The sequence below is a fragment of the Lissotriton vulgaris genome, chromosome 5 (assembly GCF_964263255.1).
Source record: "Lissotriton vulgaris chromosome 5, aLisVul1.2, whole genome shotgun sequence".
NCBI classification, from domain to species: domain Eukaryota; kingdom Metazoa; phylum Chordata; class Amphibia; order Caudata; family Salamandridae; genus Lissotriton; species Lissotriton vulgaris.
Genome location: NC_141693.1, coordinates 1497254686 through 1497278647, shown reverse-complemented (window position 1 = coordinate 1497278647; position 23962 = coordinate 1497254686). Strand labels below are relative to the sequence as shown.

The following is a 23962-nucleotide window of genomic DNA, read 5'->3' as shown; positions in this document are numbered from 1 at the left end:
TAACTCGTTTTGTTTGTATGAACATTGTTTATATTACAGCAAGCACTGGCCAAACATTCAGTTGCAAAGGGGTTCCTTGTTTTACTCTGTTCTGAGATGTTGGCACACACCACAACCACATCCTTGAGTAATTCTTGGACTTCTTGGTCTCACTATACTGAGAGGCAACTGCTAACGAGAAGTACTCGGTAATTGAGTATGGGAGTGAGGTAGGGGGGGGGGGCTAAGGCCACCAGTGGTAAATGACTCTAGTTGTCACAGAGCCCAGTATCCTCTGATTACAATGGTGAAACCTGAACCAGAGCTCAAATCACAAAATAAAAACTCATAACACCAAGCAGTACTTAATTTGAGCCAGTGGTTTCTGGTGCACTGGCACTTGATCATCAACACTGGCGCTTTTCATGAGCACCAGTTAAGGACACATTAATTTATGGGGAGATTAAGTGGTTTGCCCAAAATCACAGGATGTTAAGCCAACGCCAGACTCAAACCTAGTTCCCCAGCTCCGAAGTCTGCTGCTCTAGCTATTGCGCCACATCCTCCCTACTTTCATGGTCAGCAGTTGGTTCTGTTTTAGGTGGGGCTAACAGGAGAAATGGGCTGGTGGAAGCTGCCTCCTGATGAGAGCCACAACACCTGTGTTATTATACAAATTAACCACTGGCACCAAGTTACTGAAATGGCTGGGTGTGCTGCTGTTCCTGTGTGATAAAGAGACAGGCCTGAGAGAGGTAACAAGCTAAGAACCTCAGTGATGGAAAGGTTAAAGTTTTAAGCTGGAGGCAGAAAGGCAAAAGGCTTATGAGGAACGTGAAGCAGAGGAGCCAAGGTTGAAAAGATCATTAGGTGTTTAAGGATGCGGGGCAATGAGAAATAAGTAAAAGAAAATGATGTTCCTTGCATAACCCTGCAGCCGACACCATGCAACTTTCACCAGTGATAACTATACTATACTCAACAATTCTGGATTAAAACTACTTAAGGCAGGAGCGTTCACTATACATTCTTTAATACCATCAAACTCTTTTTGACACTCCGCATTCCATTCAAATTTACTTTTGTTTTTCAACAGTTCATGAAAGCTAAAAACCTGACTTGCGAAATTCTACTCATACTTTGCATAGTATTCTACTAGTCCCAGAACAGACCTTACCTCATTCTTATTTATTGGTGCAGGGGCTCCCTGTTAGTCTCAACCAGTGCAGGGTTAGTGGTTACACCCTTTCCACTCAACACATGAACTAAGTATTTTACTGATTCAACTGTAAACCTGCATTTAGAATATTCTATAGTCAAACCTCTTTCACTCAAGATTTTGAGTACTTTTTCTGGCAATCCATTATGTTCCTCTTTGTTTTTTTCCATAAATTAAAATATCATCTCTTCGAAAGATTTTATGTTTGACATTTTCTGAAGAACTGGTGCACCAAATGTTGAAAACCAGCAGTCGCTGAAGCCAATTAAAATGTCATTCTCCTATATTGGTAGCAACCCATGGGAATAAAAAAAAGCTGTAAATGCTAACAATAATTGATGGTAAGCAGCTGATCGATCAATGGTAGAAAATCATTTGGCATCCCTTACCAGAACTAGCATTTCTGAAATTTTAGGTAATGGACATTTGTCAATAACGATGTTATTGTTCCAATTGCAAATGTCTACACAGAGATTGTTCTATTGCTGTGCCTTGCTACTACTATAGGAGAAGCCCATTCCAATGCCTCCACTGCCTCTATAACACCAGCCTCCACTAACCTTATCTATTCTTTTTTCAACCTCCTCTGCTATGAGAATTGGAATATTTCTTGCTTTATGTACACTTGGACAAAAATCTTGTTTTAATATTATCCGATGTTTGAAAACTGTCAAATCTTGTTTTAATATTATCCGATGTTTGAAAGCAGTCAAATTCCTTCAGCTGAACACACCTGGATATTTTTTCAACACATTATTCCCTCCATCCTCTCCTTCATCAACAATCATTACTGTTAGGCTTAAGTGGTATGTGCATGTCGCCTTGTTCACACCAACCTGAAAACTGAGGGTCTATTCTTTGCCACATATAACTTGCCTGTGGTTTTCCGATTTTTGAGCCTAAAGATGAGAGATCTGTACCCTGGTATATTATTCCTTCACCAGAATACCCTTTCAGCTTTATGTCTGACTTTTCTAATTTAGGGCCTAGTTTTGTTACAAACTTATTATTACACATCTCTTCATTTATGATTGTATAGGAAGATCCTGAGTCTGCCCCGATTTGTTTCGTAGCACCCCTTGATGAGATTGTACAAATAGTTTTTTTTTTTTAAATTGGTAATTTATATTCAAAACGAAAGACCCCAAACCATCATTGACTTTATTTATCTGTGCTGAAGTTGTCTGTTCTTCCTCGCCTGAACTTCTTTCTTCTACACATTTCACCCAGTTTTACTTGTGCATACTTTCAAGCAGGCGTGGTGCTTCCATTGGGGAGTGGGGGCGTAGCCCCTCCGCCCGCAGCTCCCTCTGCGTTTCTGAACTTAAGTAAACTGACTCAGTTGACTTAAGTTCAAAGACGCCGAGGGAGAACTGACAATCATGTCAGTCAGCATGACGTTGGACCGCCCACCCCCTTCAGAGGCTGAAGGAGGTGGGCGGTCGGGCGTCATGTTGACTGACATGATAGTCAGACCGTCATCAGGGGCAGGCAGCAGCACAACACAAGTGCGCATGAGTGGGGGCGGAGGGCAATTTTTTTGCCCGTGCCCAGTCATGCGCACCTGTGTTTGAACTGGTTTGCGCATGCCCATTAGGAGCCCCTCGGTCTCCTAATGGGCGTGCGGCGGGCGAACTGTAGCCGTGCCCTAAGCCAGGTTTGGATGAGATGGGTTGCCAGTCCACTCCAGTACCGTTGTGAAGGATCCAAGGGGAGCAGAGGCAGCGCGGACCGGTGGTCAGGTAAGTGTTCACTTTTATATTTGATATTTAATACCCTGTCCCCCACTGCAAACCGCGACCCCCCTCCCCCGCGAGCCACGACTGCACAGTGATAACCCGCTTCTGGCACCCATTCACTTACATACTTTTCTTTAATATTTAATATGCCTCACTTTTATATATCATGTACCCTGCAGTGTAGACCTACAGGGCACACTTAGAAATACCTTATCAAGAACCCACTGAGCCCACTGAGCCGAAGACATGGCCCTAGCAGTTCTGGTCTTAGGGCAGCATTTCCTGCACAGGAAAGGGCCAGGGCACAAGACCTCCTGGTCTTAGGGCTGGGGCTGGCCAAGCAGGCGATGAGAGGGGAGGACAGGGTACAGCACAGGCCCCCAGTTCACAGGTATAAGCACTAGAAACTTGCAATGCTTGTCTGATGTCCTTGGACTAGACTCACGTTGCGACCATAGACAGGCATTTCATCTCATGGGTGTCAGATCCGGACGGGGAGGGGCCCTGGGAGAGGCATTACAAACTGGGTTTCCCACAGAAAAGATACTGAAAACTTGGAAACAGACATGGAACCACAAACAAGAAATGAATCCACAGAGGCCGGGGACTGATAGAGGGTCCCAACAGTAGGCAGCAAAGTCACGACCATGTAAGGAGCACGTGCCTTTAGTAGGCAGAAAGTGGGCAGCCTAGGTGCCCAGGCCCCTATGTGCCATCCTGACCCCACCCCCTCTTCTGCTGTGCCTGCCTGCGGATCCCTGGTGCAGGGAGCCGGCTGCTGGCGCTGGCTCGCACTGCCAGTGAGTTTATTCATGCTGCTAAAGGTGGATGCAACATACACTTGATTTATTTGTATTGGATATGAAGGTAGGATGGGGGGGAGGGGGCAATGAAGCATACTCATCTAAAGAGTCACCAGCGCCGGAAACCGCGTCCACTACACCAGGGCCGGAGGGAGTGTACCTGTGGGAGCAGCCGGGGAGGATAAAAGTATTCAGTCCAGACTGTTAGAGGCAAACCGTAGAAGGCAGACGAGTGAGCTCTTGCCTCCGAAAGAGTGAGGCTGTATGTAGGTCGGGCTGGGGAAAGGGCACTAACTCCAGCTTTGGCTGGGGTGCCCTGAATGAGGCGAGCAGAGATATTCACCACTGTCCTGCTGGGGGCTTGAGCAGACGTTTTCATCCAGTTGTGTAAACAAGGCTGGCGGGGCTGGGAGGGAAGCCTCTGGCACTGGGATTCGCTCCATGGTGCTCCAGCTTAGCTGCAGAAGTGTTGTTTGTCTGCACTATTTGAGTAGAGTGAGCCCCTGTTCTACTCCCACAGCAACGGGTATAAAGTTTGTCTGTGATACTTTCAGCCTCAGACCATAACGAATCTTGGGAAGTCACTCTGAACACCAGCAGGGGACACATCCAAGGGGTGTCCCTTGAGAACCACACTCTGCCCCACACTTTGTAAATCACCCACGGCACCCCGGCCCGGAGAGCCATCCGTCTTGCAGCAATTTCCAGTTACAGTAGCCGGGGCGCAGACTGCTACTGTCCTCAGGGCGAAATCCATCACGCCGAACTCTGCCTCCCATCAAAGGCTGCTCCGGGATAGGGTCAAGTGGGCCGCCGCCATGCTGTTTGGCTCATCAGAGACATATTTAATTTAATTAAGCTTGCCAGCACTATTGATTTTGGCATTTTCAACTACTGCGCGGTTATGGCTTCTGCATCTAGTGTGGTAACAATTACTTATTAATCAGAATATGATACATCTCTCCTGCTCAGCGCCTCATACTTTGTTATAAATGACAGTGCTACATCAGGAGTGCACACACCTGGAGAGGCAGATGGACTGCGGTATTGTGTTTGTGTTTAAACAAAGCCTTCTGAGATTTGCTCTGCTTTATTTAATCTGTTGGTGCTGTAGCAGGGTTTCCGTTCTCCCACAGAACTGTGCATAGAGATCTAGAACCTCAGTGAGTTAGGATGATCCAAAACTCATCTCAGTATAAGAAATCCCCTTACCTAGCTAGCTACAGTGTCTCATGGATCATTATGAAATGATCCACGTCTTAGACAAACCAGAACATGATCTTTAGAATACCTCAGGAATCGTGGAACACATGAACACTCTTTCGTTATATAATCATTTCAAACCAAAACTGAGAGTCAAAGAACACACGTGCAAGTTTGAAATATTTATTATTCAATGCAAGGTTCTCAAACGCAGTATCTTGTATAATACCAAAATGCATATTATAAAAATCAGAGTTAGCAGCATAGTCACTAATCCATAGTAAGCAAAAGGTGATAGCATGTTACAATGCAAAATCTATAGAAGTCTATATCACCTATATTTCGCGCACCCTATTTAGCATATTATTTTATATCTAAGAAGGTCTCATTCGGGTTTTAGCAGGGCGGACCCATACCTCTAAATGTCAGTAGGAGTAGATCACATCAACAGCTACCAGCTCTCTTCATGCGCAGCACCAAGTGTCTACGTTCATTCCCTGTAACTCTATCTTAAACCCGCGTAGAGCCCAAAATGTTGGCATCAACATTGTTTGTGTTATGTCTAATGTGGTGCGAGGATCAGGCCTCCCAGCAACCTTGTGTTAGGTTATTCTTAGAGTGTGCAGCTCTCAGTGTGCAGACAGTTGTACCAAGTGTACCAAGCAAAACTGATAGCATAGTAATAACATATTATTCTCAAATAAATCACATCACCGCTTCTAGGGTGAAAGCGACAACAACAAGTAGGTGTCGTGTGCAAAACTGAAGCCGAAGGAAAAATGGCTGTTTAGACATATAATACACTCATGCTAACTTAACGCAATAAATGTAACGAAGTATCCATATGACAGTGCTACTGGCGGCTGGCACTTTAAAAAGATAAATAGTTAAGCAAAGCACATGGCTGGAAGTCATGAAGCGCTGCAGCTGACTGCTGCCTTATAGCTATGAACCAAGCAGGATATCTCTATTCTCTTTTGATGTTGCACATGTAAATGATTTTTTGTCTGTTTCCTGTTTCACATAAGTTTTTAATTTTTTTAAATAATTATTTTCCATAAAACAAACATTGGAAAGACTGAATTTTTGCAGGAACGAATCTGAATGCTATAAGGGGGTTATCATTTCCACTGTTGTTTAATGCTTTGTCTATATGGCACATTATGGTCACCGTGAGCGATGTAATTGAAGGAATTCTCTGTATATTATTGTTAAAATGGATTATTTACATTTTTAAAAATAGTATCACAAATACATAGACAGGCTGAAGTAAATTAAACCTATTGAGTGCAGTGCAGCGAAGGGTGAGTGATGTCTGTGTGAGTGCAGGTTGAGCAGTGTGCCTGTCTGTGTCCAGGGAGAGTGATGCGGATGAGTGAATGCTGGCTTAGTGATCTGTCAGAGAAGGGTGAGTAATGGGTCTATGAGTGCAGGGTGACTGTGCCTATATCAATGCAGCGGTAGTGATGTATCTGTGCAGGTGCAAAGAGACTTGTCTGGCTACTCCCAGAGATGTGTTCGCCAAGCCACCTATTTTCTTTCTCCAATTTGCTTGAGAATGCAACATTTGCCCACTCTTTTTTTCAAAATTTTCTCGGGGGAGACCCCCGGAACCCCTCATAAGTGTTTCGGGCTCGTTCACTCGCCTCAGTGCAGTATTTACGCCCCACCACTTTCAAATGTCACCAGCCACCCCTGCTTTCAAGATGTGCCCCATTATTCCACACGTCGAGCATTTTTTCTTTAATGCAAGACATGCCTTATTCTATGCTAAATGTGAACCGCTGTCACACCTATGACATTTAAGACCATCTCTATTTTTCTCTGCAGTCTTAGATTCATTCTTTTGAAATTTCGTATATTTCTCCTTATCCTTGGTCCCCACTTTGCGACCCGCCTCCACCTGAGTATCATTTAAGTCAGATTAATGGGCGTTACACTTCTTCTTGATAATTCTGCCTTCCTGACTATAGCTAAAATGTTGTTTACGTCTGCATCCCTATTTACCTCGCCTGAATTGTGGGATCTCTAACATGCATTACAACTTGGTTCCTTACTAATTCCTCTTGTATAGGTCTAAACTTGCAATCTAGTGCTAATCTTTTGTGATCCGCCACATATTTATCAATTGGTGTGTTAAGTTCCTGTTTCCTCCGAAAGAATTTGCGTCAAATTATACCACCAATGAAACAAATGGAGTGGGAGAAGTATAGACTTGTTTGCCTTCCCAACAGTTAAAAAATTTGCAACAAGAATAAAATGAGTCTTCTACCTATATCTTTTATGTCTTTTCCATAACCTTATTTTGTTGCTGTTCAAAGTGTCATTGATTTGGAAAACACAAGGGGGCCCATTACGATGGAGGCCGGAATGCTTTCGACCTTCGGTCAGAGGCTTTCCAACCCCATTTGTTAGTTTCAGTTCCAACTGGCTGATTATGTATCAGCCTGTCGGAATTTACACTGGCCAATCATTCCGGATAGATTCCGACGGGCTCAAGGAGCCCGTCAACCAGTCGGAACCGGCTCGTAATCCCAAAGTGCGGGCCTTTCCGCCTTTGGGAATACAATGCACATTTTCCGGAATGGTGCCCATGCCGGCCTGTCTAACATGGAAACCATGTTGTAGAGCGTGTTTGGGGGCCTTCAGCAGGGCCCCCTTGTGTGTGCAGCCTCTGGTTGGGGACCTGATTCCTGCACCTCATGGCAGGTACCTTGAGGTGCCTGTCACAGGGTGCAAGAATGAACAGCACCTCCAATTTCTCTATTGGAGCATGTATTACGGCCGGTTTATGGCATGCAACCGTAGGTAAATATAGGAGTGCCACAAAACAGTGTTCGGTCGCATTCTAAATAGACAGTTGGGACCGCCGACAGGAGGTCTGTCGGTCCTAGGACTGGGGAGGTGTCGGGCAGACTTTGAAATTAGGCCTATAGTGTTTATAAACAAACCCTCACTCACATATCTAGTAGGTTACATGCTTCATCATTGGGTTCCCACCCTGGTGGCCAAGTGCTTCCAGGGTGTGCTGCAACGCCTGATTACAGCAGAGCTGGTTTTAATGATGGAGTGATCTTCTGGCTGTGTGTGTGCCAGTGTGAGGTGAAAACAAAATTAACGTGAGACTCCTATCCACAAGTTGTGATTTTATTTTCAGGACTCTCGATTAATAATAAAAAATCATAGGGGATAGTTGTGGGATATTTAAATTGCTCTCGCTTATCCTTGCTGTGATCAATGTGTTCAGCTAGATTTTTTACCTTTATGGGTCAGATTGGCTTTCTTCAGTACCAAAGAATATGATAAACTCTGGGTGTTATTCAGTCAATACTTACTGAACTCCCACTGTATGGGGCCGATTATGATCGCGGACGGACTTGAGTCCATCCGCGATCACCGAGGATGAGGGAACGTCTGCATGGGCTGCGGCGTTCCCTCCTGTGCAACTAGGATGTGACCGCCACCCTGGCGGTCACATCCTCTATTTTTAAGATTGCGGCGGGTGCGGCTTCAAGCTGCACCTGCAGCAATGTTAAAAATGCATGCATTGCATTTGTAACTAGAAAGTGGCAGGCACCGCGCGGTGCCTGCCACTTTCTGCATACAAATGCAGGGGGATACCATAGGTACCCCCCATGTGAACCCCCCAGCCCCCCTTCACCTAGGGGGCCCGCCACGGGCCCCCGCAGTGAAGATCCCTATGCTTTTCCACGGCGGAAAACCAGCAGCGGAAAAGCATGTCTTGGCAGCAATCCTAATATGGCTGGCGGTGTCTGGAAGACACCGCCACCATATTAGGGCTTTTCCGCCGCAGTTGTAAGCCGACGGCGGCGGAAAAGCTGCGGACTGAAACCAAGACCCACCAGCCATCCTAATGTGGCGGTGGGTCTTTGGTGGGTCCGCTGCGGTTTTTCCGCATCCTCTGGGCCGGCGGTAGCTTCCGCTGGCCCGGAGGATGCGGAAATTCCGCAATCATAATAGGCCCCTTAGTGTAGACAGTACTTGTTGTATCCGTTCTTAATTATAGGCAGCTTGTTCCACCTTGGGATACTGTGGGGAGTTGGGCCCTGTAGTCAAACCTTCCTCAAAGTGCCTCAACAACCTTGACAGTCACGTAACTTTTAGTACACATGCGAGTTTAGCATATTCTTAAAGTGGGAGCAATTTAAATGTCACACAACTATCCGCCATGAATGGTTGATGGTTCATTTATAAACACCTTTTGATTTCCACATCATTTATACCACTACACACATTAGGTGCAGAATATCGATCAAAGCCACTTATAGCCTAATTAAAAACATTTGCATCACCTCCTTCACCTGTATCTTTAACCATATATTCATATACTTTCAATCCCTCTGGACCAACAAAATGCAAAAATATTCTCGTCTTCTGATCCTCCGACATCTTTCCTTCCTCATCTATGGTATAAAAATAGGTAGAAAAAATACTGTAGGTCTAAAATGTCCTAATATACTCTCAGGCTTACCATAAGCCACATGCCGTTTTACTATTTCCGACCACCACTTAGTCTCTACTGTCAGTAGGAAAGGTTTATAAAACTGCCAATTGATACTTTTTGTAGCTCTGCCACTGCACTGCGTGGTTCTCCTGGCATTTAGTACTAGTCACAGAGTTACTACAGAAGACTGGGCTGTTCCTGGAGAGTGTGGATCAGTCACAGTGGCGTGACGTGCAGGTAGATGGAGACATACCAAGGGGTATCCATTTTGTTGGATATAGAGGCCTCACAAACCTTTGCAGGTGTCATGCTTCATCATAGGCAATGCTCCTCGTTGGGTAGGCGGTGCAATCCCCAACGGGCAACACCTCAAAGAGGGGCTCTTTGGCGGAGATCTTTTAATCCAACTGCCTATTGGTGAAGTGTAGGTGAGGGGCCTGGAAGTTGTAGACAAAACAGTGCAATGAGGCAAAGGGTACCGGAGAACAGCTTTATTCTGGTGGTCCCTTGCTCCAATTAAAAACAAATGCCAGTCTGTACTTGCTGTGGAGTTAGGTATCCCAGCTGGAGACTAGACTAGAAAGTGAAGGATGTGGTCGACATGTTTCTCGCTAGTAGTACATTGACGCGCGATTCATCAGGACCTAGAAAAGGGGTAACAACTGTCTACAACACATGATCTATCAAAGTATCAGTGACTCAATACGATTAGTTAAACGAAATACCTGTCTTACACTGTTCCTTGCCTAGACTATTGGTCAGGATTTGAGTGCATCAACAGTAACCAGCGGTTTGCACACCGGGAGGCAAGCCTCTGTATTTAAGGTTCTCTGCCCCCGTGTCCGTTCTTGTTCACCTACCCCTTCCCGCCAAATGTAAAGACACAACACTGTCTTTAATCTCCAAATCCAAGCATATTCCTCATAAACGGCGGTGCATAAGTGCCTGTCCAATGTCTCCGATTTCCTTGCGGCAACTGCTGATCCTCAATCCTTAAGCATTCTGGAATCAGAAGCAGATTCTTACAGGTTACAATGAAAGTAACATGGAATAACAAGATAAGTGAAAGCAAGATAACACAACAAGACCAGTTAAATAAAATGCCACCCCAACACCTCCTACCCCACCACGTTTTGGTGCCACCAAGGAACCAACAGAATGGGAAGTTAGATATTTTCTAGCTCCCAACTCACACAGATGACCTGTACCTTTTTGGCATGACACACAGGCCCATTTTAATTGTTCAAGAACCATTAACATTTCTATGATGACTCTGTGGGAGGTGATAGATTAATTTCTTTTAAACAATAAATAACACACTGTATATACAGTGTTACTACCAAGTGCAAAGTACGGGATTGATCCTGCTGGTAAACTACAAGTAATACAGACAATGCAATACCATGCGTTTCCTTGGAAATTCAGTTTGTACATACATATAGCTGATATCTCAGCTCCATCTTGCATGTCCTGCAGGGGTGTGGTCACTCTTTGGCGGAAGAAGGCTGGATGTGTTTTAGGCAGCGATACTGCAAGACCTCCAGCAGAATTCGTATCCTACTTACTTATGACAGGGTGTATTTTAGACGCCCATAACCCTATCCTATGGAAATGAAGGTAATAAACTTTCACCTAGAGATTTGTAGCAAATGCTTCAGTTAAAACCATTAACGTGAGTTGCTGTCAAAATCTGTTTTATTTCACAATTTGTAGTAACATGCAGACATATTCCTGCTCTCCAGGCATGCAACATTGTGTGTAAGAGAGGCCCATGTAGGGTTCATAAACTGATAACTACAGGCAGAAGGGTTTGAAAAAGAGGTTTCCATGAAGTTGCCTGTACTCTGTGGCTATAGTGGTGAGGGTGCAAGCATTAACTGCAAAGGAGTTCATAACAAGCATGAAGCCTGCCAGCTTTTGCAGTAGATGGCTGAAATATTCAGAATATAACCTCAGTTGTTCTTCTCCTGTCTTCATTGTTCTCAGGTAAATCTCCCTTTGGTTCGCCACCCCTTGTATTTGGTGACATCGCAGTGGACCCCCTGGGAAACGCAGACCGATGTGCCTCCGACCGGTGCCGCTGGCCCAGTGCTGCCAACGGGCAGGTGCTAGTGCCCTTTGAGATCTCTACCGCCTACTGTAAGTAATAAGTCATTGTTTGTTTCGCAAACTTTTATGGATTTTAATTTGTTCCTGCAGTTTGGATTTTATTCATGAAAAACCTGGTCTCATCACTTGCATGCCGTCCCGATAAAATAAAACGGTGATTAACATTTCAGACTGACTGATGTCCTGTGACATAGAAATTATTATTATTAAAGTATTTATAAAGTGTATCCTCGTCCCCTAAGGGATATCCCAGTGTTAGACCTCCTACTTCCCAGTTCTAACCTTCACCATATCCACCATTCTGGATTTCTTGATTCGTCTACACTGTAGACTCTACAGTATATCAAAGCCTCAATATCGAAGCAGAGATCCCGAGTTGGCTTATAAAATGTAACTCTGTCACAGAGGATTGCTGGACCCATTGTCATAAAGTGCTCTGTGCGCGTGGCAAACTAGCTTAAAAATGAATCTCTTACGAACTGGAAACCAGTGAAGAGAATTGAGACAGGCCAATGTGGAAATCCTGCTAGGCCTGTTACAAATCAGTATTGCCGTTGCATTCTGAATAGACAAGGCGTATGAACAAATAATCCGGCATGCCCATATATAGCGCGTTGATGTAGTCTAGCCTACTCATAATCAATGCTTGAATGCTATTCCTTCACCATGTCACAGGGACAAACGAAAATATTTAGCAAAGACTGCGCAGAAGCTCAAACCAGCTCCTGCACACTGTATTTACCTTTTCCTGCACTGAAAGAGAATCATCAATTAAAAAACCCAGATTCTTCGCCACTCTTTTAGACCTTGGTGTGGGACCTAACAACAGAGGCCACCAAGAATCAATCCATACCATCCCTTGCAGACCCCACCAAACACAAAGAGTTCTATTTTGTCTGCATTAAGTTTTAAACAATGTGCCTGCACCCACCCTGCTGCTTCATAGAAGCAGACATTTAAATTACCGATAGTCTCAGAGTACTTGTCGTCGATGGTAATAATCAGCTGAGTATCACCAGCATACATAAAGATCTCAAGGCCTAACGCCTTGACAGTCCAAGGTGACAAATAGATGTTAAACAAGGTCAGTCCCAGGGAGGATCCCTGAGGAACTCCACATTGCAGTCCCTGAGGGCTTGACTTAAAATGGGGCAGCTGTAGCGAATGAGATCTTTACTTAAAAACGAGCAAAACCACTGCAAGGTAGAGGAATGCAGACCAATTTCTTGCATCCTCTGAAGCAAAAGGCGATGAGACACTGTGTAGAGAGCCGCATACAGATCTAAAAGGATTAGGGCTGATAATCTGCCCTGATCCACAAAAGACCTAATACAATCCAACACCACCAATGTCAATGTTGTGGACATTTCTGTGATCATATGGGCATGAATGAGCAAATCAGAGACCCATAACTGCCACTACTGCAGGCCACACCCAGCTATGGCTAATGCAGATATAGCTTGGACATTTAGTCTGCTCATTGGCCTGCTGTCATATATGATCAGCTTAAGTAGAGCTTCAATGCCAATGTAGACTGCCTCTTTAGGAGTGGCTGTTCTTGCAATAATCTTGTGAACTCACAACTAATGTTTTGACTTGTTTCTCTGATTCTTTGTTCCTGTCAGCCCCGAATGAGCGAGCAGTGATAATGGGCGCCATACAATCATTCGCAGCACGCACCTGTATTTCGTTCAGACCTCGAACAAATGAACGTGACTATCTCTTCATCGAACCACAGAATGGGTCAGTATGTGTGCTTCATGGAGCATTTTCAAGGGAAGTGTTTGATGGTTATTTCTCGGCAGCCCATGTGATGGCATAGTGTCTGATAGGGCATAGTTGGCATAGTGCCAGATGAGACAATTTTATGGTAGGTTGTGTGATTGCCGCTGATGGCAGTGTCTAATGGATGATTCTTAGGTGAGTGCATGTGTATATGTGAGTGATGCTGTTTGACATCAGCACGTCTGATAGAGATGTCTCTATCGGAGAAATGAAGAATGTATAGCAACAGTATAGCAATCATTGGAAGCCCTAAAAAGATAAGGAGAATGTACAAGGTTGTAAGTGCGCATAAGAGTAATGTGGCTTTACTGGAAGAAATCAGATAAACTCATAGTTGGGCTAACACAACTTGAGTATAAATGATAATCTAATTGTGGATCCTGCGGGCTTGAGATACTAAAGGGATAGAACTCTCAACTAATCCTGGCAAGGCTGAGCTTGCCGTAGCGGGCAGCGAACTATCCCCCGGTGGGCCAGAAGGGTGTGGGCAGGTTTTGTTACAGTGGGATGGTTTTGCATTGATTCACTGGCCAATAAGTGAAGGTCTCACTTTGCACTGTTTGTAATAGGCGTATAGGGGTTATCAATAGAGGAACGATGGGCTCTCTATGTTAGGAATAGCTACATAAAGAAACGTATTCCGTGAGGAGGTTCACTAAAGCGCCACTAGAAGGTAAGGAAAGGGATGCACTATTTACATAGGGTTACATAGGGTTTCAATATTGAAGTGGTGAGAACCTGTAAAAGGACATCCTTGGACACATATATTTCACCCACTACCCTTAGTTCCATGTCTTGGAGGGCAGTGAGGCCTACAGGTAGCCGGGTGAGAGTCTAGTATAGGCGAGCAGCCATTGTAAGAGTGCTCATCACAGCGCTCCATTCCCCCTCTGCAGATGCTGGTCCTTCATTGGACGGACCGGGGGTCGTCAGGTGGTGTCCTTACAGAGGAATGGATGTGTCTTCACTGGCACGGCACAGCACGAGCTCCTTCATGCCCTGGGCTTCCACCATGAGCAGAACCGCAGCGACCGCGATGACTTTGTCACCATCCTCCTCCAGAATGTGATGCCGGGTAAGTCTAGATGGTGCAAAGTAACAGCTGGGTTAAGACTTGAGTTATTCCATACCCTGTAGATGTCATAGAATATATATTGATTTTATTTGCCTGGGTTTGGTGAACTGCTGTATTCTGCAAATCTGCTTTTTTGGGATGCTATGAGGGCGAGGGTATATGGGCAAGGCAAGGGTTATGCAGTCTTATGGTGAAGTCATTAGCTGGTGGCAATGCCAAGCCTTTCACTGTGACAGTGTGCAAAAAAAGCTCCAGAGTTCATCATTATATTGGATCAATAAATACGAAAGGTACAAATGGAACAGCCACGATGACACATAAACCGGTATAACTGGATGTAACAAATAAAGTTCTTGAATCCAGTAAGTATAAATAAGTCTAATTTATTGAGGCTTAGTTCCAGGTTAAAGTAATAATAAAGAGATAAGTAGATGTAAATATAAGTTCCTATAAGTCCCCACCAGGAGCAGATCTTCTGTCGCTCAGCCTGCCTGCCATCAACTGCCTCTCCACAGATCAGTCAGGTACCAAACATTCTAAGGTGTCATCAAACATTCTACCAGATACAGTGGCTAGGCAATGGGGAAATCTAAGCAAGGGAAATGCAAGACATAAGCAAGATGTAACACTGGACCAGTAAGCTCAGGTCCTGGTTAAAATGAAACAACGTAAGCATAACTTGCAGCAGAATGGTGTAGATGTAAACCAAGTTTTACAACAGTACACGATTGACGATATCAGCAAAGTATGTAGTTTGTTATTTTTCGTCCTTTTCACCCAATAATCCATTTTAGAATTGTTTTATTTTTCTTGTGCCAAGTCTTGGGGGCGGGGCCAGGGTGAAGACAGGCTGGAGTGGGATTGGGGGGGGGGGGGGGGGGGGGGGGGCACTGCCTTCACTGTGCATGTGGGTTTGGCCAGCCGTCCCAACTGCATTGCCGGGCGGGAGAGGCAAGCACAATCTCCCAGTCTGTCTGGGAGCGAAAATCATGGGCACCAAGGCCATTCGTGAAGTTGTTCTCATGCAAGAGAGCAGCTTCAGGATTGGTCGCAGGACAGTCAGGGAGCCTGTGCCTGCCTGCACTGGAGAGGAGAGGAGCAGATTAATCACGATCCTGGAGGGCGGCAGGTATGTTTAATTTTTCTATTTGTCTCTATCCTCCCCCCATCCATCCATCCCCCTGCACCCTCCCTGTCTCACCTCTTTTCCTAAACACAAGCCGCTCCTGAAGATGATTAAGATGTTCCCAGAAAGATGGCACCGACAATGCAAACAGATTCCTTGTTCTCTCTGTGCCTCCTATGTTCTTCCACATTAAGAGGACCAAGGGTTACTCCAAGTTGCACAGGACCTTCAGTTGCTTCAGAGAATTCTTTAGTTGTCTTGAGAACGAGAGGCCTCCTCATCCAGCTTTCCTTGTCTCATTCCTTACTATATGCAGTGTGGAAGTACACTTCTTCTTATTAGTACCTTAATTTACTATTTGTCATGATATCATTGGAAACTGAACCTGAGACTTGATTAACTCATATTTTAATAACATGAACAATGATTGCTTGTAATTATTTTTTCTTAGGCTTGGAAAGTAATTTTCGGAAGGTGAACACCAATAATCTAGGAACACGTTATGACTATGCTTCAATTATGCACTACTCAAGGTACGTTTTGTGAAACAAAATTCAAGATGCCATTGCTTAACAGAGAACAGTGGTTTTTGCATCATGAAATACTGCACAAATGATTTATCGGATCTTGGGTTGGATATGGCACCAGGGGCCGCATTATACATGCAGTGCATTTCCCTTCAGTGCGCTGGGCGCACCTTTTAAAAAGTTTGCCTAGTGCAATGAAGGAAAATGCACAGTATTATGATTAATGGGCTCGCCCCAGGGCAGCCACAAACTCGCGATGCCGTAGGGGCAGCGTATTCAAGTGAAAAACCAAGCGTCTGCTTTGAAGCCACTCCGTGTTTTCCGAGTGCAGGCGGCACCCGCCTGTACTTTTAAAGGGGATGTCTAGGGTTCCATAGGACCCCCTTTGCTGCTCCAGAGAGCTTCTCTTAGGGGGCACACTGACTCTGTGCCACCTTTTAGGTGGTGCACTGTCAGTTCGCCTCCTGACAGCTTCTCTGTTCTCACGTTTGTAATACAACACAGGCACAGAGGCAAATTGAGTTTTTCATTTGCATGGGGCACGCGCCCATGCAAATGAGGGAACGCCCCCTCAATATAGCGCTGGCGTTTTATGCACGCCAATAATTGCCAGCCCTATTGGTATTACAAGGGGCTGCGCAAGCATCTGCGGCCCCTTCTGTAATACCAAAGTGCCCCAGGGCATGCAAAGCAGGCGCAAACGCCCGTTGCACCCACTGAGCACTTTGAGTAATATGGCCCCTGTTAGCTACTCTCATTATCACTTGCATATGCCTTCATCGATACACCTACACCGATACATCTATTATTCACTGTCATTCTAACATTTCTAGATGGCACAGATAAAGTATAGTAATGAGATGTAAAGCAAGCTTGTTAAATCTCACAACCGGGTTTTACAAAAAGGGGGCTTGCGTTACCTGCCCAAGAAGCCACTTTGGCTGTGGTCAACTGCTATACCAAGCGTGTATAACGGTAAACAGTGAACAAATGAGAACAGTGTCGCATCATTCCACATCCCCAGTGGAGCCCACAGGCTTTTAAGGACAAGAAAGAACACTGAAAACATTCCTCTAAAAATTCCGTAGTTCTAAGGACACTGAGAAATAGATCTTTCTCTCAGGGCTAAAAACTACTCTGTATTTATTTTCTTAAAATCTTGATTTTGTTTGACCTCAGGTGGTCACCAGATAATTAATTAGCTACATTTCTGACTTTTGGCAATTCATTTGATTCACAAACGTTTGCATTGTCACCTGAAGCGACACCCAAAATGGCGTATGAAGTGCAATCTCACTCAGGTAAATCTAAGATTAAATCAAGGGAAAGCCTACTAGAAAGAGTGGTCAATATTATGCCTTACCAAAATAAATCAAGTTCTGTCTAAAGCTAGTCATATCTGAGATCAGGTTATGTGGACACCATCAATACTGGATGTAGAAGGTTGTATCCCATCTTGAAATAAGTGTGCAGAGTTTGCTATAGGTTATGGAGATGTATTTGGCTCATAAGATTTAACACATTTGGTGTTCATGGCTAATGGAAACTAACATTTGACTGCAGCTCACAGGCAGCCATCAACATGCAGTCTTGTCAAACACTCTTCATATGTACATGCAAGGTGATCAGCCTTTTCACTTAGGGTCTTCACAGGGGGGTCATTGCCTTTAGGGTTGACACGGCACAATAGTAGAAGATTGCGTTGCATCTGCTCATACTTGTGTCTTGTTACAGGACTGCCTTCTCACGCAATGGGAGGCCCACCATTGTGCCCAAGCCCAATCCTAATACTCCTATTGGGCAATCTCGACAGTTCACCGAAACCGACATCACAAAGATCAACAGATTGTATTGCTGTAAGTAAACAAGTGGTCATAAGTGATTCACTTCATGTGTTTATGTTGCTTTGTAATTTATAAGATGGTGTGGAGACTACTGGGGGGACCCAGGGAGTGTGCCTTCTTTATACCTCAGTATTATAATATCAGTGTACCCAGCATTGTCACTTGGTGCTAATATTATACGTTCTGTTATCTTGTATTTTATCTATAGAGAAGTGTTCATATTTCCATGATCTTTCAGCTCTGTACTACCTCAATGCTGAACCCTCTTGAAAACTATACTTTTCTTCCCCCTGCGTCCATGAATCTGCGGGGCATATTTACAAGTGAGTGGTGAAACGTGGTGTTAAGCAAAAATTGCTAACGCCACGCTGCGCCATTCTGAAAACCCAGGTATGCACCGTACTTATAATGGTATGGCTGCATTTTCCCTAGTGCTGGTGCTAAACTCAGCTGCCTATCGCCAATGCAGGCACCCTTGCACCAGAGTGCAGGGTGCCTGCGTTGAGGGAATGATTGTTTATGTGCAGGAAGGTGCTCCTTCCTGCACATAAACAATCACTAATGGTGATTTGTAACTCCTATCTGTCCTGCATTGTGCAGCACACATAGAAGTTACAAATCATCATTTTGTTAATGATTGTTTATGTGCAGAAAGGCGCACCTTCCTGCACATAAACAATCATCCTTGGCAATATGCTGCTGCTATGTGTGCTGCACAATGCAGCACACATCGACACAGCAAAAACAAGGCAACATTGAACATTTCTCCTCATTTCGCTATGTTAATACCAGGTTTTTCTTGGTCTTGATTGTGGAGCTGTCCTATATTTACGCCACCCTTGTAAATAGGGCGCAGCATCAAAATAAAAGGGTGTTGCATCGGTGCACGCACCGCAACACCCACTACCCGCCCCTTTCCCACTAATTGTAGCATGAAAGGGGGCCTTATTTACAAGGCGGCGTTAAGTCACATTAAGTGGCGTAATGCTGCCTTGTAAATAGGGCAAAGGGATTATCCCCAGAGGAACATCGCAAAAAGTGACATTCCTGTGACGATAAGCCCCTATAAATATGCCCCTAAATGTTCTTGTTAAAGTATAGAAAACCTTCCACCTCCCTGTCTATTCCATAGCAATGTATATTGTGAAGTACACTGTACAGTGTAACACAACCTCCCTTTTCTGCAGGTTGTGTTCTCTCCCTTTACACTTTAACATTCCTTCTACTTTCCACAAGGTCTTCTCTTGTCATATTGTTTACCTGCTTTGAGTTCATCCTACATTCAATCTTAAAAATACTCTAAAGTATGGAAATCTTGCTCTGCTGCTGCCTGTGATGTGACTGGTCTTTGCTTTGGGGTGTGCACTGTTACTTATAGTGCTATGAATGTTCTGTATGTGCAAGGAAAACTAACTCTGTTGCCTGTGCTCTCTGTCTTCTGTCTGTCTAACAGAAGCTTGCACAAATGCTACATGTATTGTTCTGGTTCTGAGTGACCTCAAGGGATGCTAGCACTGTTGCCTGTGCTCTGTCTTCTGTCTGTCTAACAGAAGCTTGCACAGCTGCTGCTTGTACTGTGATTGTTCTGTGTGAGCGCAAGCGAAGCTAGCACTGTTGCCTGTGCTTTGTCTTCTGTCCGTCTAACAGAAGCTTTCACAGCTGCTGCTTGTACTGGGACTGTTCTATGTGGGCGCAAGGGAAGCTAGCACTTTTGCCTGTGCTCTCTCTCTTGTGTCTGTCTAACAGAAGCTTGCACACGTGCTGCTTGTACTGTGACTGTTCTGAGTGTGCGCTAGCATAACTAGCACTGTGCCTGTGCTCTCAGTCTTGTCTCTGTCTGACAGAAGCTTGCACACATGCTGCTTGTACTGTGACTGTTCTGTGTGAGCGCAAGGTAAGCTAGCCCTGTGCCTATGCTCTCACTCTTGTATCTGTCTTACAGAAGCTTGCACTGGGACTGTTCTGTGTGAGCCCAAGGGAAGCTAGCACTGTTGTCTGTGCTTTCTGTCTGTCTAACAGAACTTTGCACAAATGCTGCTTCTACTGTGACTGCTTTGTGTCAGCACTAGGGAAGTTAGCCCTGTGCTCTCAATCTTGTGTCCGTCTAACAGAAGCTTGCACTGGGACTGTTCTGTGTGAGCGAAAGGGAAGCTAGCACTGTGCTGTCTGTCTTCTGTCTGTCTAACAGAAGCTTGCACAAATGCTGGTTGTACTGTGACTGTTCAGTGTCAGCACAAGGGAAGCTAGCACTGTTGTCTGTGCTCTCACTCGTGTGTCTGTCTAACAGAAGCTTGCACAAATGCTGGTTGTACTGTGACTGTTCTGTGGCAGCACAAGTGAAGCTACCACTGTTGCCTGTGCTCTCACTCTTGTGTCCGTCTAACAGAAGCTTGCACTTGGCCTGTTCTCTGTGAGCGCAAGGGAAGCTAGCACTGTTGCCTGTGCTCTCACTCTTGTGTCTGTATAACAGAAGCTTGCACACATGCTGCGTGTACTGGGACTGTTCTGTGTTAGCGCAAGGGAAGCTGGCACTGTTGCCTGTGCTCTGTCTTCTGTCTGTCTAACAGAAGCTTGCACAAATGCGGATTGTACTTTGACTGTTCTGTTTGAGTGCAAGGGAAGCTAGCACTGTTGCCTGTGCTCTGTCTTCTGTCCGTCTAACATAAATTGTACAAATGCTGCTTGTACTGTGACTGTTCAGTGTGCGCACAAGGAAAGCTAGCACTGTTGCCTGTGCTCTCAGCCTCGTCTCTGTCTAACAGAAGCTTGCACACATGCTGCTTGTACTGTGACTATTCTGCGTTAGCACAAGGGAAGCTAGCACTGTGCCTATGCTCTCACTCTTGTGTCTGTCTTACAGAAGCTTGCACTGGGACTGTTCTGTGTTAGCGCAAGGGAAGCATATCACTGTTGCCTGTGTTATGTCTTCTGTCTATCTAACAAAAGCTTGCACAAATGCTGCTTGTACTGTGACTGTTCTGTGTGAGCGCAAGGAAAGCTAACACTGTTGCCTGTGTTCTCATTCCTGTGTATGTCTTACAGAAGCTTGCACAAATGCTGCTTGCACTGTGACTGTTCTGTGTGAGCGCAAGGGAAGCTAGCACTGTTGTGTGTGCTTTCTGTCTGTCTAACAGAACTTTGCACAAATGCTGCTTCTAATGTGACTGTTCTGTGTCAGCACAAGGGAAGCTAGCACTGTTGGCTGTACTCTCACTCTTGTGTCCGTCTAACAGAAGCTTGCACTGGGACTGTTTTGTGTGAGCGTAAGGGAAGCTAGCACTGTTGCCTGTGCTCTCTGTCTTCTGTCTGTCTAGCAGAAGCTTGAACAGCTGCTGCTTGTACTCTGACTGTTCTGTGCCTTTGATGGTATACTTGGATGCCTGCTGCACATACTTCACCTCCTCTCTGCTTGTGCTGTACCGTACTCCTGGATGTAGCATGCCTCTCCTCTGTGTAAGGGGAGTATGTCCTGCTGCTGCTTGTGCTATTACTATGCACTGCATGTACTGCCATTAATACTGTTGTACTTGTTCGGTCTGTACAAGGAAAAACTGCAGTGCCGGTGTTGTACTATGTGTATGAAGTAAGTTTGCCCTGCAGCTGCTGCCCCTGCTGTGACTTGAAGCTTGGTACAATCTTTTCACTATGCAAAAACATGCCAGTGGTAAAATGTATTGATCCGCCTTCTTCTTCCCTCTTGCAGCGAGAGGGACGCATTCAAGAACTCTGCTCTAAAGCCTGCAGGTGTATGAAAATGAAAAGTGCTTGGAAGAACTGAACTGTGCCTCTGCTGACACGCTGTCTTTGTTCCGCACATACTCAACATTCCTAAATAATAAACCTATGTGGACATCTGCCTTCGGGCTCTTGGAAACCTTGTGTGCGTCTCCTGCCCTGTGTGTTAGGCATGCTGTACATATCAATGCTTGTACCACTTATTTTGGTTTCACGTCAGTGGCGGATTTTAAAAGTGGGTCAAAGACGCCACGCCCTCTCCCCCAGTTATATTTTGTTTCTGGGGTCTCCCGGTGCTCTGCTGCCTGTGGGCTAGTGTGAAGTGAAAATTAACCCAACCATAAATTGCATGTAACATTAAAATGTAAGCAATTAGCTTGCAAAAGTGGACCCAGTCATCTTTCTGACTTTATTTTGCAGATGAAGTACTTGCACATTAAAGGAAACGCTGTGCAATTCTTGTTTCGTCTTCTTGTGTTACGTGACCATATGCAGGGTGCTCGTAGCGTTGTGATCTGCCGGCAGAGAGTGAGGTACTGCCAGGCAATAAATCAATCAATCAATCAATCAAGCATTTATATAGCGCGCTACTCACCCGAAGGGTCTCAAGGCGCTTGGGGGAGGGGGGTCCGCTACTGCTCGAACAGCCAGGTCTTGAGTTGCTTCCTGAAGGCGAGGTGGTCCTGGGTTAGCCGGAGGTGGATGGGGAGGGAGTTCCACGTCTTGGCAGCCCGGTAGGAGAAGGAGCTTCCTCCCGTTGTGGCTCTTCGGATGCGGGGGACGGTGGCGAGGGCGTGGCTGGTCGATCGCAGCTGGCGGGTGGGGTTGTAGAAGGTCAGGCGGTCATTGAGGTAGAAACCCTTAGGAAAGGGTTCAGGCAAATATCCTTTCGTATAAGTTATGAGGAGAACAGAGCAGGTTGGCTGGGAGACTTGGAGGGCAATGCTGGATGTTCAGTGATTAGAGGAGTTCTAGAAGAGTATAAAGGGGTGATATCTCGGGCGAAGGAGGGTACATGGAATGGCGTCTCTAGGGGCGCAGTCATGAAGAGGTGTGGCTGTACACTGCTGTATAGTGTCTCTGGGGCCAGCAGGGCTGGGATGATTTTCTGTCTTCGGTTTTGTTAATTTTGTGTCAGCAGCAGTGGCGTAACGACATGAGGGGGCCCCACTGCAAAGTGCATGGAGTGGCCCCCTTCCGGACTTACTTGGGAGATCTCAGGCCAGGATACTGCAATAAAGGGAGGGTGGCCTGGAGCTTGCCTCTGCCACCAGCACTGCGGGGGCTGTAGGGGCCTTTGTTACGCCACCTGGGGGGCAGCTATATTGTAGCCTTGGTGGAGGCAGGAGTGCAGGCGGCAAGGTGGGGTTATAGTGTGGGGTTATGCTGCTAGGGTAGGGGCTTGGAGTGGGCAGCAGCTGAGGTGTGGGCAGGGATGTTGCAGCAGGTGGGTAGGGACTGAGGTGGCGGCAGGGGGTGTGGTGGCAACTGGTGACTAATACAGGGATAGAGCTTTTGCAGCAAGTCACCTAGTAAAGGGGGGACTAGGAATACATTTTGGTACACGTGAGTAGTGACTGAGGTGAGGCAGGTGGATTGTGACTGAGGAGAGGCAGGGGTGTAGAGGTAAGGCTGGTAGAGGATGTGGAAGCAAGTAGTTTGTGACAGGTGAGGTAGGCGAGTGGCTAAAGTAGAGCCATTAGTATAGGGGCTGGTGGTTAGTGAATGAGATGTGGGGTGAGTGAGTTGGGTCTGGAGTGTGGATAGTTGTGCCAGACTGGTACTAGTGGGTGGAATAGGGTGTGTGGAGGGAAATGGCGCAGGTAAGTAACGAGGTGGATAGTACCAGTCAGTCAAATTCACTTTATTCAGTTAATTAAAACTGTAAAAGGAGAAGTGGAGAAGTGTGGCTCACCGGTTAGAGGAGGCAGACCCAGAAGCAAAGGTCGGCCCGGGACCAGGGTTAAATTCCCGACGCGGCAGGGTTTGGTGCCCAAATGTCCACGGACCTGATAATTCTCGCTTCGGTGCCTACTTGAATCAGGGGTTCTCGCTCTGCAACTCTGCGCAATAGCTTGCTCAATCTCCACTACGTGCATGGCTTTCACCTTGGGGGTGCCCAGCTGGGCTATCCCACAGGGAAAAACCAGGACGGGTTCCTAAAGCAAGCGCCGAGATACCCTTTGTGGTGATACGTGCGCTATATAAGAAACTACATTACATTACCATTAAAAGCATACTACAAAATACACAATAAAAATTATTTTAAAAACTATTACAAAATCACATTCTTCTCAGAATACCAGTGGCAAAATCTAAATCATCAATATACACATAATAATTTCATGAATTT

The 23962-nt window shown here is 45.6% G+C and overlaps 1 protein-coding gene across 1 annotated transcript in view; it reads left to right on the top strand.

The window, feature by feature from the left end:
• LOC147712836 (hatching enzyme 1.2-like) overlaps positions 1 to 22070 on the top strand; it is a 33037-nt gene extending 10967 nt beyond the window's left edge. Inside the window, exons 4-9 of the mRNA XM_086923508.1 lie at positions 11395 to 11547; positions 13143 to 13260; positions 14199 to 14377; positions 15955 to 16036; positions 17765 to 17886; positions 21578 to 22070. Coding sequence (XP_086779634.1) covers positions 11395 to 11547; positions 13143 to 13260; positions 14199 to 14377; positions 15955 to 16036; positions 17765 to 17886; positions 21578 to 21609 — 686 coding nt within the window. The 3' untranslated portion in view covers positions 21610 to 22070. The remainder of the gene's footprint in view (positions 1 to 11394; positions 11548 to 13142; positions 13261 to 14198; positions 14378 to 15954; positions 16037 to 17764; positions 17887 to 21577) is intronic.
• Positions 22071 to 23962: the final 1892 nt, after the last annotated feature.